The sequence below is a fragment of the Rousettus aegyptiacus genome, unplaced genomic scaffold (assembly GCF_014176215.1).
Source record: "Rousettus aegyptiacus isolate mRouAeg1 unplaced genomic scaffold, mRouAeg1.p scaffold_m13_p_1, whole genome shotgun sequence".
NCBI lineage: Eukaryota > Metazoa > Chordata > Mammalia > Chiroptera > Pteropodidae > Rousettus > Rousettus aegyptiacus.
This window is the reverse complement of record NW_023416284.1, coordinates 24,200,149-24,214,774: the sequence shown is the minus strand read 5'-3', so window position 1 is coordinate 24,214,774 and position 14,626 is coordinate 24,200,149. Positions and strand designations below refer to the sequence as shown.

The 14,626-nt window shown below is 54.3% G+C and overlaps 1 protein-coding gene across 1 annotated transcript; it reads left to right on the top strand.

The window, feature by feature from the left end:
* Positions 1-451: 451 nt before the first annotated feature.
* Positions 452-3,192, top strand: POU3F1 (POU class 3 homeobox 1). Its single transcript, XM_016157360.2, has one exon. The coding sequence runs from the start codon at positions 481-483 to the stop codon at positions 1,825-1,827; it is 1,347 nt and encodes a 448-aa protein (XP_016012846.2). The 5' UTR covers positions 452-480; the 3' UTR covers positions 1,828-3,192.
* Positions 3,193-14,626: the final 11,434 nt, after the last annotated feature.

Below are 14,626 nucleotides of genomic sequence, written 5' to 3'. Positions count from 1 at the left end.
GGCGGGAGACGGGCGGGAATTCAGCTCGTGTGGAGAGTGGGATCCGCCGGGCTCCGAGCCTCCAACGCAGGGGGAAAGCAGGGCCCACGCAGCCAGGAGGAGAGGGGGTGCGGTCCCAGTGCCACCCCCGCGCCACTCCCCACGTGGCGGCCGCGCCCCCGGGGCGTGAGTGTGTATGCGGACGGTGGGGGGCCGTGAATGAAGCCCCAGCGGCCAATCAGCACGGCCGGCGCGCGGGACCCCGGGAGCAAGGCCCAATGGCTAGCTCTGGGCGGCCAGGCCGAGCGGCAGGCGGGCGCGGGGGGCGGGGGCCGGGGCCGGGGGGGCGGGAGGCGGCTCCGCGGGCAGCCAATGGGCGGCGGGTAGGGTGGGGCTCCGGAGCGCCGAGCGGGTCGGGGCTTTAAGCCGGCGGAGCGCGGCGACAGGGCCCGCAGACGGAGAGGAGCGGCGGCGGCGGCGCGGCGCAGGGCGCGGGGCGGCATGGCCACCACCGCGCAGTACCTGCCGCGGGGCCCCGGCGGCGGAGCCGGGGGCACGGGACCGCTTATGCACCCGGACGCCGCGGCGGCAGCGGCGGCAGCGGCGGCCGCCGAGCGGCTGCACGCGGGGGCCGCGTACCGCGAAGTGCAGAAGCTGATGCACCACGAGTGGCTGGGCGCGGGCGCGGGCCACCCCGTGGGCCTAGCGCACCCCCAGTGGCTACCCACGGGAGGAGGAGGCGGCGGCGACTGGGCTGGCGGCCCGCACCTGGAACACGGCAAGGCGGGCGGTGGCGGCACCGGTCGAGCCGACGACGGCGGCGGCGGCGGTTTCCACGCGCGCCTGGTGCACCAGGGGGCGGCCCACGCGGGCGCGGCATGGGCGCAGGGCGGCACGGCGCACCACTTGGGCCCCGCCATGTCGCCGTCGCCGGGCGCCGGAGGGGGTCACCAGCCCCAGCCACTCGGGCTGTACGCGCAGGCGGCCTACCCGGGGGGCGGCGGCAGCGGCCTGGCTGGGATGCTGGCGGCAGGCGGCGGTGGCGCGGGGCCGGGCCTCCACCACGCGCTGCATGAGGATGGCCACGAGGCGCAGCTGGAGCCGTCGCCTCCACCTCACCTGGGCGCCCACGGACACGCACACGGACATGCACACGCCGGCGGCCTGCACGCGGCGGCGGCGCACCTGCACCCGGGCGGTGGTGGCTCGTCGGTGGGCGAGCACTCGGACGAGGACGCGCCCAGCTCTGACGACCTGGAGCAGTTTGCCAAGCAGTTCAAGCAGCGGCGCATCAAGCTGGGCTTCACGCAGGCAGATGTGGGGCTGGCGCTGGGCACGCTGTACGGTAACGTGTTCTCTCAGACCACCATCTGCCGCTTCGAGGCCCTGCAGCTGAGCTTCAAGAACATGTGCAAGCTCAAGCCGCTGCTCAACAAGTGGCTGGAGGAGACCGACTCGTCCAGCGGCAGTCCTACCAACCTGGACAAGATCGCGGCGCAGGGCCGCAAGCGCAAGAAGCGCACGTCCATTGAGGTGGGGGTCAAAGGCGCACTCGAGAGCCACTTTCTTAAGTGTCCCAAGCCCTCGGCGCACGAGATCACGGGCCTGGCCGACAGCTTGCAGCTGGAGAAGGAGGTGGTGCGCGTCTGGTTCTGCAACCGGCGGCAAAAGGAGAAGCGCATGACCCCCGCGGCCGGCGCAGGCCACCCGCCCATGGACGACGTTTACGCGCCAGGCGAGCTGGGGCCGGGCGGAGGCGGTGCATCGCCGCCTTCGGCGCCCCCGCCACCCCCGCCGGCCGCGCTGCACCACCACCACCATCACACACTGCCCGGCTCCGTGCAGTGACCCTGCGGGCCGGTCCCCTGCCAGCGCGCGGCGAGGCGCCGCGCGGCCTGTACTCTTTTTGTTCGGTTGCTTTGGATTTTACAAAAAGCCCAGAAACTTTCGAACAAAACCAAACACCCGGACAAACCTCTCCGGCGAGCGGCGAAGACGACGGATAGGCTGCGTGGCTCGAGCCCCGGAGGAGAGAAGGGAAGATCCGGACCGCGTCGACTCACCCCGGGCATCCGGCCCACCGCCTGCTCCCTGCCCCCATTCCCTCGATGACCCCCGCCCCTGCCCCCCGGGCTGTTCGGGGCCGGATCCCGGCAGCGGCCTCCCCACAGCGACAGGTAACGCGGTACGGGTTAGGGATTCCCCGGGAAAGAGGACGAAGAGAGGAGGGTTCCCCGTCGCTCTCCCCGGAGCGGACGCCCGAGCCTGCGAATCGAGGGTGGGGGACTGTCACTTTATTTGCTCCGCGCCTCTTCTCTCCCGTGAGGATGGGCCACAACCCCCTTACTCTTCCTCCGGGCTTGGTTTTTTACGGTTTTTATTTATTCATGGAGCCTCTCGGCTCCTGAGGTCCTTCTAACTCCGCCCGCGCCCTTAATTTAAATCGCTGTATACTGTATTTATCGGGGCCCCGGAGGGGAGGCCGCGAGAGCCGCGTCTGTGTATAAAAGCAGGAAATAGCCAAAGCTTTAATCTAGCCTAATTTATTTTTTCCCCTTACCTCTCCCTACACTACCCCAAAAGAGCAAAACAAACAAAAAACAAAAAAACAAAAAAAAACAAAAACAAAAACTAACAAAAAAAAAAAATTCGAGTGTCCATTTTCGTTTCGTTTTATGCGAGCTTCAGCTCGGTTCCCGGCCACGCTGGAGGGGTCTGCGCTCCCACCTACACCCGGATGGGAAGGGGCTTCAGCCCCGCAGCAGATTGACCACCGCACAGCAGGGCCCCCGCTCCCCGCAGGGCCCTGCCCCCCTGGCCACAAACAAACGAAACTTGGAAAAGTTGGAGGTATTTTTTAACCAGCTGTAGAAATAAGCCGTTCCCTGAGAGCCTTCTGCCTGAGTCCCTGCAGCTTCCTTCTGCTCCCTTTGCAGCCCCTGGATTGCGGGGTGCTGGGGGAGTCTGGGAAAGAAATTCCCCAAGTTTGGGGTGAGGTGGGAACCATGTAAATATGTGAGATATGTACACACTGGCGGGGAGAAGAAACATTTTGTGCTTGGTTTTTATTTTTGGTTTTCCGGGTTGCCCTCTGTCCCCATCCTACAGGATTTTGTACGCGGACTAATCCGAAAAAGATATTTTAATATGATTTCCAGATTTCTGACCCATCTCTATTTATTTTCTGGATGTGTTTGGAGCTTCCCCCTTCTCCATTTCTCGTTTGTTACAGTTTGAATTTAAATTTTGTTATTTTTATTATTTTTTGGAACAATGTTTTGGTGCATTCTCTTTGTATCTTTATTGCAAAAAAAATAATGTAGACTGGGAAGTTCCCTTTATATTTATGTTATAGTAAATATTTTATTACTCACATAAACATGTACCCCAGGGCTGTGTCCTGTCCTCTTTACTACCAGGGCTGGGTCGGTTCGTGGGTAAAATATCGGGATACCCTGGCTCACCTCCTGTACTAGCCTCACTATTTTGGAGAAAGATGACCACACAGACTTTCTTCCAGGCCAGTATCGGGACCGCCTGTCACTTGGGCAACAGTTGGGTGCCTTCCACCAGTGAATGAGTTTAGTAAAGATGAAGCTGCCTCTTGTCCCCTCCCATAAACAGACTGTCCTGAGAGCAGACCAGGGCCAGGACAGTGAACCACAGACACCACAGTGAATTTGGGTCAGTCTTTCCTCAGGCACAACTTGACTGCTCTTCTCAGCCGAGGAAGAACCCTACATCGACCTGGACCACCAGCCTGGCATCTTTGTGTCCCCCACCTGATACCCTAACCCCTGACTTTAGTTTTACTCTGCGCTCCACATGTGGGGTCTGAGCCGGTTTTACCATTCCAGAACCTGGGGCATCTGGAAGCTGTGTCAGGCCTCACTAGACCGCCCCAGCCGGCTCTCCACCCACTAGCAAATGGTGCCCAAACCTACCTGGGTCCACTGCAGTGGTCTTGCAGGAGTTGAGTGGGCCTTGGGAGAGATCCTTGCCTGTTTGCTTGTGCAAAACCTGTCCTACTTCTCAGCAAACAACTAACCTGCCTTAAGTTCTCTTGTAGAAAACTGGGGGTACAAACAACTGTGCCACCAAAAACCCTGTCATGTCCTCTCTAGGGATGGATACCCAAGCACCATGCCCCCCAGGGAGTGCTGCATATGCCTATGGGAGGACCCCAAGGCTGTGCAATCATGACCTGGGTGGGGGGCATAGACATCCTCAGACATCCCCCTCTCAAACCTTCAGCAGCAACACACCCCCTCCCTAAAGTCAGGATGGTGGAGGCAGATCTGGGTTCCGGGGCCGAAGCCCAAGACTACCTGTGTCTCAGCCAAGATCTTTTTCCTCTAAAACTACTCTTCTTAAAAATACTAATAAAATAGCTCTCCCTGTTTCTTCCATAGATGGTTCTTTTCCCTTCTCAGGAGAAACCACATCAGGTCTCTCTGACTCTTCGTGGAGACAAAGCTCAAAGACACAATCACTCGATTGGGGGGAAAAAGTTGTGTCCCCAGTGAGGGTATCTGTGTGGCCCAGGGAAGCTACCCAAGCGAAAGCCTGTGAGAAGCCTTGGCTCTAGCCAACAGCTTCTAGGGCACCCGGAGAGGTGCCCCGAGGCCCCTGAGTTGGGGATCCCTAGCTGGACTGAGGCCTCAAGATGTTTATGCCTTACTGAGAATTCCAGTGACTTTCTGGGCTCTGCTCGTCAATCTTGGGGGAATTGTCTCTGTAAGTACAAAGGCTACCATGGTTTTCAAATGCTCAGCCTCTCACTCACTGCTCCTTTTTTTTTTCTCCCTCCTTCAGTCCAGCCTAGTGAGCAATTAGCCCTGTAATTGGCACCCGTGTCCCAGCCGGTCCCCATACTGGCAGGCCAGTGAGCCTCCCTGTGCTTCCTAAAGAGAAAGCCAGGAATTTACAGGCCAGCACGGTGACAGTGTGGCCCAGAGCCACAGGCCACCCTATCTCGGTCTCTGATTTCCTGCTCCACTAACTGTAGAACTTCGAACCAGTTCTACACTCCCTCCTTCTTTCTCCATTCCTGGATTTGTCCCAGCTTCAGTCCCTGGAATGGAAGCAAAGGAAGTTCAGAGCTCCCTGCGGCTTGTGTCGCCCTGAGCCTCAGCAGGTTTGGACGTTAGAAAGGGCGACCAGGAAGACAAGGCCTTTCACTGGCAGCTGACACCAATTGATTGATTGATTTCCTAATTGTCTGCTTAATCCTGTACAAGAGGGTGGATTTATTATTTAAGCAAGTCAACCCAAAAACAGCAAAAACAATGTAGCCTCCCAAGAACCAGTAGCAGCTGAAGAGTAGAACAAAAAAGATGGAAAAAAAAGGTGGAAAAGGGGACGGAAGGAAATCTCCCACTTTATGAGGATTTTGCTTAATGAGACAGCAGCCCAGGACAGCTACCCAGTGACCAGCCCCTGGTCACAGAAGCCTCCCCCACCCCCAGAGCTCCCCCCGGTCTCCAGCCTGGGATGAGAGTGGGAACCACAGTACATTTGACCGTGTAAGGAGAAGACATAGGGAGAAATATTTTACCAGAGCATCTTATTCCCTGGGTAGAATAGAGTTTAGGAAAGGCGTGTTGCTGTAAGCTTGACCGAGCCATTTCTCCATCCATGTGTCTGTGCATCTATCTACTTGCTCACTCCTAGAACTTCAGACTTCCTTTCGTCCAAGAGAGGCAGAAGTTCCTAGCATCGACCTCCAAGGAAGACCAAGCTTTCCCTAGCAGATTTGAAATTTTTTTATTCCGTCTTCCTTTCTCATTTGAGCAAAATTATTTTCTATGATCATGTGGCCACAGATTCTATTAGAGCTTTACTCTCCCCGTGTGAACCTCTGTGTGTTGGTATATGAATATGTGTACAGTGGTGTGAGCCACTGTGCCTGCTCCCTCCCAGAGGTAGGAGAGGGAAAAGAAAGTCTGTACTACACTGCTAATGCCTTAAACTGGGAGAACATGTGCAGGCTGGGAGTTGGCCAACAACGGGGAAAAGGAAGGTGGCCATCGTGGTCACTTGTGATCATCAAGGCAAACCTAGAAGGTGCCCTGCGCTGTACCTCAAGGATGCTCACCTCTTGCACCAGGAAGTTGTGCTAGCTTACATGTTGCCCGGCTTAGGTTCAGTGTAATTACCCCTCGACCCCAGGATTTGACTGAGTGTCCACAGGACAAGCTGACCCCCAACCACAGCTACACACTTAGAGCTGGAATCAAATCTCTGGAGAGGCTCTGGGCCTGCATGCAGGAGTGTCAAGCCCCCAGTGATGTGTCCAGGCCCACGCTTTCCCCGGCAGGGCTTGAGCTCCAGATAGGAAACCCACCTGAGGAGAGGAAGGAGCTGTGGAAAGTCCCGCTAAGCTTAGTGAAGAGGAGTCACCAGGCCTCCAGCTTAGTGACTGAAGCCAGAGAAGCCGTCGATCTTGCCCCTGCCTGGCATATTTTAAGGCCCTAGAGTTAGTGTCCGGCCAGCAGATCCGGGTTCTCCTTGCTATCTGGGAGACCTCTGTGTGGGAGGACTGCCCTCTATTGGTCCCTGAGCTGGGACATGGTAGCAGTACTAGGGCCACCTCATAGCTGCGCAGCCCCCCAGGATAACCAGCTTCAAATTGCCTACTGTATGAGGGCACCAGGTAGAGCAGAGGCAACTATCACCTCCTAGGAAGGAATTCTGCTTCATGTACACACACGGGCTTGCCCGCAACCCTTCCTTCTCCATCTCCCACAGCCACTCTCAGAAATTCACCATCTCAGCTACCTCCTCTGTCTCTCTCCCACTCACACCCATCCCCATCACTCCTCCTCTCAGCCAGCCAAAACCACAATGCACACTCTCACCAGCTTGCTCACTCACACACATGCTAACACGCTCATCACACCCATACCACTGTTGGGCTGTCCTGTACCAGTTTTGTGGTCTTTGACGCTGAGCTCTCCAGAGTCACCAGGTACCTGGCATCTGTAATATTTGATTAAGCACACACCTTTGCAGCATTTGAAGGGGTCTCCTTCTCTCAGGATTTCCAATCACTTATTCAGCAAACCACTTTCCAAACACATCCCTGCCCATCATTGTTCTCAGCTCCTCCCACCTCTCTCCTGCTCCCTTCAGATAATTAAAGTTAGGCTGTGTTTGTATGTATGTGTGATCTTATTTTTTAAACACACACCCCCACACATACATATGCGTGTATATATACAAACACACACAGCAATTAGATCTATCCGTTCCTGCCATCATTCCTCTTGTTCAGTGAAACCTCAGCTACGCACATGTCCCCACATCGCCACGCGATGAATCCAGCATCATCTAGTCACGGGCTCCTGATGACTTTCACACACACACATACACACACACTGGTACTTTTCACACAGGTACACCCACCCCCCATTCCCTGATATTTTTCCAGGACCACGACCCACCTCAGGGCATCTGAAAGGGCTCCCTGGATGAGCTAAGTACCAGGGGGGCTGCGCTTCAAGGCCCCCCAAGCACATATACCCAGTGGACTTGTCTCTGGCTGAGCCTGACCAGGGTGGGTCTGGGTATTATTAGGCTGCAGAGACAGCATGGAGGCATATGGTCTCGTACACAAGAAATAATGTTCATGTTAAATCAGACCTCATGCATAATGCATGGTGCCTGATCTCACATTATTTTGGGTGTTCGTCAAAATCAGTGTTCTTTCTTGTGAGGGCTTCTGAAAAGAAGGGGGAAAGGCGTTAGCTAATTGCACCCGCAGCCTGGACCCAGGGAGCCGAGAGTGCCCTGTGCCCCGCTTCGCCCGCCAGTGGGTCTCATCTCTCTCTCTCCTCTGTCTTTCCACATGGAAAGGAGGGGCTGACTCAGGTTTGTAGCAGGCGTAAGACCCCATGTTATTTTTATTTCTTTTCTCTCGGCTCTCTGTCCCCAGAGGGTTCTAGGGAATAGCAGTGGCTCCGTTGTTCTCACACCCGATTCATTTGCCGTTTTATGAACTCCTCGTTGATTCATCGCCTCCCTAAGTCAATGATTCACTCCTGATGGCTTTTCAGAAATCCTTCTTCAAAGGCTCCAGAATATTTAGCTCTAAACAGGAGCAGACGTGGACCCTACGCTGTTCTCCTTGCTTAGAGTGGGAAATTGTCACTGTCCTTGGCCTTTCCTTGTGCTGGGCAGCCTGGGGAGAAGGGAGAGCTCCCTCCACGCAGAAGCTGCTAGAATTGACCGCAGCAGCTCATAGACAGAGCTGGCTCTGCATCAAGGCTCCCTCCAGCCACTATGGGTCACCTGCCTTCCCTCATTGTCATCAAAGTCACTGGGGAAGCTCTTCGTGTCTCAGGGGGAGGCAGAAAGCAGAATGGTGAAACACACGGGCTGTGAGAACAGACAAACCTGGATGCAAATCCTGGCTCCACCTCCTATCAACTGTGTGACTTTAGACCAGATACTTAGCCTTTCTGTGCCTCAGTTTCTTGATATGGTGACAGTGGCAGTTTCTGCATCATAGGGCTATTTTGAGAATTAAGTGGGAAGATATATAGAGAGTGCTTAGCATAAGTAGGTGATAAATGAATGAAAGCTGTTTTATTGTAGGGCCTGGGCGGTGCATTGTGCCAAAACAAATGAATGGGGGAAGAAAACCAAAACGTAATGAACTTTTACCATGGAGCTCATTCTGTTTAAGTCGCTCAGACATAATACCTATCCAGCACTTATTTTATGCTTTATTTTCATTATTTAATATTAATTATTCCTATTTCACAGATGAAGAAACTGGCACCCAGAGAGTTTCAGTGACCTGTCCAAGGCAGCAAGACTAATGATAGGACCTGGGATAAAACCATTTTTACCTGATGCCCAGGTCCATGTTCTTTTTATATTCCCTGCCTGGGTCAACAGCAGCATCTAGCGCTTGGGGCATGTGCACAAAGCAGAGGAAGTTCCAGAACTTAGGACTGGGCCAGGGAGAGAAACTGGGGACCAAGGGTGTTGGAGCTAATTGGTTAGAATCCGCGCCCCTCTCTACCGCCCTACCACCAGGTAAATCCATGAGGCTCAAGGAAGTTGGATGACTCGCCTGGGATCACCAAGAAGGTCAGTAAGCCCTTCTGATGCATCCATTCAGAGTGCTGTGTACTGAGCAACTCATATAGTGGCTAAGAATGTGGGCCCCAGAGTCTGCCCAGACATTATCCTGGCTGCACCACCTACTACCCACAGGACCTTGGGCAAGCTACTTAACACTTGCCACACTTCAGTTTCCTCATCTGTCAAAAGAAAATAATAGGGCTGCTGATATTCATAGACAGGAGCCTGGCAGATGTAAGAGTGCATTAAATGTTAGCCATAACATTAATTTTATGTGTACAATATATATTATTATATTATTGCTAGGCCGAAGCAGTGCAAAAAAATAATGCCTAGTACTTTTTTCCCTCAGAATTATTCCTCTTTTTTTCTCAAAACCTCTCTGAAGAGTTCGAGCTCTCCATTCCCAGTTCACAAATGAGGAAATGGAGGCCCAAGGATGTTGCGAGGTTCACCCAAAATGACCCAGAAAATCAGTGGCAGGTACAGTCTCCCAACCTCTTCCCCACTCCTGCCTTTTTGTGGCAATCCCGTGTCTCTGATCAGGTACACTGAGCCCCTCCTAAGGCTCTGTGCTGGGTTCTGGAGAGAAAGCACTCAGAGGGTCAGGGAAGTCCTTAGGCAGTGGTACCATTTAGCTGGGTCATGAAGAATAAGTAGGGGTTTGCCTCGGGGGCTCCCAGCTAAGAGCCTGATCCAAGGAGGCAAAGCCAATCGGCCCCAGCCCTCAGACCCCACTCATTCCCCCTTCCTGAAGCTTCAGTGCCTCTTCCTGACCTGCTCAGGACACTTCTACCCATGGGCTCCCCTCTTTTGACCCCAGCACAAAAGACTCAACTAAGACCAGACTCTAGACCAGACTCTGTGGAGCCACCTAACATGAGACTAAGTCTAGCTATAGATCCCTTCAGGTCCCAACTCCTGGTTCTACAGCAACCCTACCCAACAGTTGACTACCAAACCATGCCATGAGGCATCCCAGCCTCAGAGGTGGAGGCAAGTCACCTATACAGCCAGGCCTCACTGCACTCACTGTTCATCCTTAGTATGACCCAAATTGGGTCATTTGTCATTTTTAGGCCTCGATATATGAAATAGGCGGTCCCTCATTTATCCACTCATCTCTATCCATTTATCCATTCATCAAACCACCCACTCATCCATATAACCTTATTCATTCATCCATCTGCCCACCCATCCATTCATCCATTCATCCATGCGACCCTGAACTACCTCTTCAGCCATCCACCCAACTATCTCCTTATTCAGTCGTCCAGTATGACAATCAAGCCCTGTGCTGAGCAGTGGAATACAGAGATAAATAAGACTGGTTCCCCTGTCCTTAAAACACTTCTAAATTAGCTTCTTTCCCTCCCTACCTCTCAGTCATGTAGGGTAGGCATGTGAGGGTCCAAGTGAGATCATTGTTTGGGAGGAAACAATGAAGTCTATTGTGTCAGAACACTGGGAACTTCAATGTCCTACTCGGGTCTTCAGGGCCTTCAGGAAGGTATAGCCAGTATGGTCTCTGCATGGCCCGAGGAATCCATTTAGCTCTAATTTCTCACTCTAGAGATGCCAGGTATTGACCTGAACTAGAGGGATTTCAAAGGAAGTCGGAGAGAGGAAGGAGTGTATGAGCATAACATCTCCTAAGGCTGGAGGTCACCACTGGGACTCAGTTTTTCTACCAGAAATGGAAGCAGCATCTTGGCACCAAGGAGATATGAAGAAATGTTCTGGTCCCAACCTTGTCACCACCTAGCTGTGTGACCATGAGCAAGTCTCTGCCTTTCTCTGGACCTTGATTTCCCCACCAGTGCAGTGTGAGGGGTGGTTGATGGGTCATCCCACCTCTGAGATGGCCACTCTCAATTCCCAGTTCCCCTCCAGGCCGAGTGGGCCTACCCCTCTGACAAAGGGGACTCTCTGACCAGCCCACACACGAGGAGGGGTAAGAGATGACGTTGTTGGTGTCCACAGCCCTGAGTCCTCTGGCTATTCAACTCTCCCTCACTTGACACAAACAACCCTCAGTCGCCTCCCCCTCCCACACCCCAGAATCTGGGCACAGCTGGGGTTTGCTTTGCCCTGGCCACCGCATGAATCACCCCTCTATGGTCCCCCAGGGGAGTGGTCCAGGGAGCATCCTACGCCCCCTGCGGGGTGAGGGCCAGAATCACAGCCCTCAAGCAGGCAGTGTCCACAGGAACAATGAGGGCCTGTGGCAGACAGCCGGAATGCAGCCATTGTCTTGCCCTGGCTGCCAACCCCAAGGCCTCAGGTCCCCAGGCCAGGCAGGCTGGCGTGGGTCGGTGCGTCAGGCGCTCGTGTGCCAGGGCCAGGACACATGGCTGGCTGCTTCCCTTCTCTGAGCCAATGGGCCAGACCCCACCCCCCCTCCACACACAGCCTCACAAAGGATCCCATGCAGAGGACGAGAAGTAAGACAGGACCTAAGGAAGGAAAGACTGCCTCCAACCCATTCAATCCCGGGGTACTTGGAGCAGACTCAGAGAAGGGGCCTTGAAGCACTGAGACCCAAGCTATACATCACAGTGGGAAGGGGGACCACATTAGAATAATGCAGGATTAGGATGGAGTTGCTATAGCGACGTATTAGGGCAATACATCTAGAGAGTCCTGGCCCCTTGGTGATGTATGACTCTGCTCAGCTGAGGGGAGCAGGGGGAGGGGGCCTGTCCCACTGCTTCCAGGGGACAGCAGACACCAAACATTCTCTTCATTGGTGGGAAACATCTGCCTTGGACTCTAAAAATCGGCTTCTCAGAATCCTGTCAAGACGGGGAGAGATATATCCTGCCAACCCAACCTCCAACGACCCCACTTTAGTCCATGCTCAACTAAGCTGCAACTTCAAATCCCAGCTCTACCCTCAGCCCCAGCCTCCATCCCAGCCCCTCTAGGCTCTGTCCTTTCTGCTTCAGTGCTAAGGACTATTCCCATACTCTCTCTCCCAGCACCCATTGAGATTAATAGGACTACATCTGGGGAAGGAGGTTGTGGAGAGGGACAAAGGGGAAGGAGGCAGGATTGTTCAGAAATATAACTCCTCGGTCAAACCACTCAAAACTGTTAATTTGAGAGACACCTGGAGACTAACTCTGAGGCACACCTGCTGACCCCTTCTCACCCACAGGCCCCTGCATGCCAGCATCTGGACAACATACCCTCATCTAATCCTAGGTCTGGGAGTTTAACTTCTCTGCACATACTCCCAGGGCCGCCAAGAGGGTGTAGCGGTGGACTAGCCCTAGTGAAAAAAGAATTATATGGAGCTACCAACAAAGAATTCATTAGAAATCTTCAGGTAATGTTTGTAATGTTATGTGACAAAGTCAGGCTATGAGCTCCCTTTCAAACTGCTGTGTCGAGTCATTTGTACCAACTTTCCCCATCTCAGAAGCCCTGTCTTTCAACCCCCAGGGCAATTTAGGGAAAGATTCTCTTGCGAAAACCCCCTTTGCTATACTACCTTAGCATCTTGGTGAGGAAGAGGAGGAAGAACCAACAACCCCTTTTAAGAATCATAGGGATGCCTGTGATATATCCCTGTCTCTCTGTATCTTGACCTGCCCTCTGTATATCCACGTCTGTGTGTCTGTGTGTCTGCATATGTGTGCATGCCTGTACGTCTTGCTTACTCACTGAATGGTAATTTTTAGTTAATTCGATTGATTAGAATAATTATACAACCCAAAAAAGTCTTCCTTTTACCTTCCGAAAGTGACACTCTGACCCTGAGGGGTGTATGGCTCTAGCCCAAGCAGGAAGATGCTAACCATAGAAGTCGCCTCCTCCCACCAGAGGAGGACATAGGTCATAGGACAAGGCAGAGTAGGAGGCACTCTTCTGCTTGTGTGCACATGACCACTCCTGCCCATGAACACACACAGACACTTGCGCATGTACACTTCGACCCTACCCTGGTGTTGTCCTCACAATGGAAGAAACTAGATTCACCACACAAAGGGAGTTTCTTCTCTCACTGCCCTTCATCCTCTAGGTGCCCCCTTTCTCACATTTACACAGACAGACACTCTCACATGCAATATACACACACCTCGAAGCAAAGAGAAAGGAAGAGAATGAAAAGAAGGTAGGTGAAGACAGTGTGTGCGCCCAGAGGGCAGTTCCCGGGGTGGGCGTGGCAGGGCGCCCAGGGCATAGAGTGGGCAGGAGATCTTCATGGCTTCCTCTCTTCCCTAGCCAGTGACCAAAGGTCAGCCCAGGCGGCTCAGCCGCGTGCGGTCCAACCACCCCCGTCGGGTCATGTGAGACCAGGACCAAAGCCTCATCAACACACCATTGTCCTCCAGAGCCCAGGCTTAGGCTGAAAGGATAAGCCCCCTCCAACCCAAGGCTAGTCAGTGCCCCCTCCAAAACCTGTTGCCCCGGCTAAGGAGGCCCTCTGAGAGGGTCTCTAAGCCCCACCTTGAGGATAAGCTGAGTGATACCTCAGCTAGATCCTACCCCTCTTTGAGACTTTGAATCCCCTTCTCGGAAATGGGAAGGAGTGACTCTCCATTTGCACCGAGTGCCTGTGGTGGGAGCAGAAGGAGGAAAGACCCTCTTTCTCATGTTCCCTTTCCCAAGTGCTCTGGAGGGGAAAGAGAGCAAAGCAGAGAGGGCCGAAGACTTGCCCTGAAGGTCATCGTGCACGTCAGACCCCCTTGCACCCTGGCTCCCAGCCTGGGCCACAACACAGGCTCCATTGACTCCTGGGCACCCTCTTTCCCAGCATGCATGCAAAACTGTGGGCTCGTGGTTCCTGCCCACGGGCCTCTGGCCCCACAGGACCCACCCAGGAAAGGAGGCCAGAGCTGGCTGGCTGGATGGTCGTGGGTGGACACAGTTCCCAAGGGGCTGATGGAAGGGAGGAAGAAGGAAGAGATGGATACTGCACCTATACCAGAATCTTCTGGAGCTGGGCTGAAGGCTCTCACTGCCAATCTCTAGGCCCTGTCCTACCCAACCTGGAGTGGAGTCAAAGATCTTGTGGACTCAGCTTGGACAGATTCTCTACCAGCGCCAGCCCTACCTATCCCTAATCCATTTTTACTTCTTGCAAAAACAAGGATATCCCCCCCACACACACCCCTGCCACTGGGACTAAATATGGGGCAAAGCCAGCCCGACACACCCTCTGTTTCCTACAAGGAAAGTCAGGTAGGGAAAGATGGTTGTGTCTGGGGGAGGAGGACTGGAGGAAAGCTGGGGCTCCAGTAAGGGGAGGGCTGCCCCAGCAGGATGACAGAGAGATGATTAAACCCACAGAGAAGATTGATAAGGGAGCTAAACAGCTGCAGCTCTGCAAGGTGGGCTGGGGACAAATCTCATCTTGTCCTGGCGGCACTCAGAGCATGGGGGGCTGGGCCAGCTCAGCTGAGCTCATGACCTACACAGGCTCCAAGCAGGAGGGAGGGGGGGCTCCTCCTACCTTCTTCCCCCAAGGCCTAGGACAGTGGCTCTCAGAGCCCAGCCCTCATTCCTGCCACTCCAGAGCGCCCTCCCTGCCTGACACCCCTCTGCA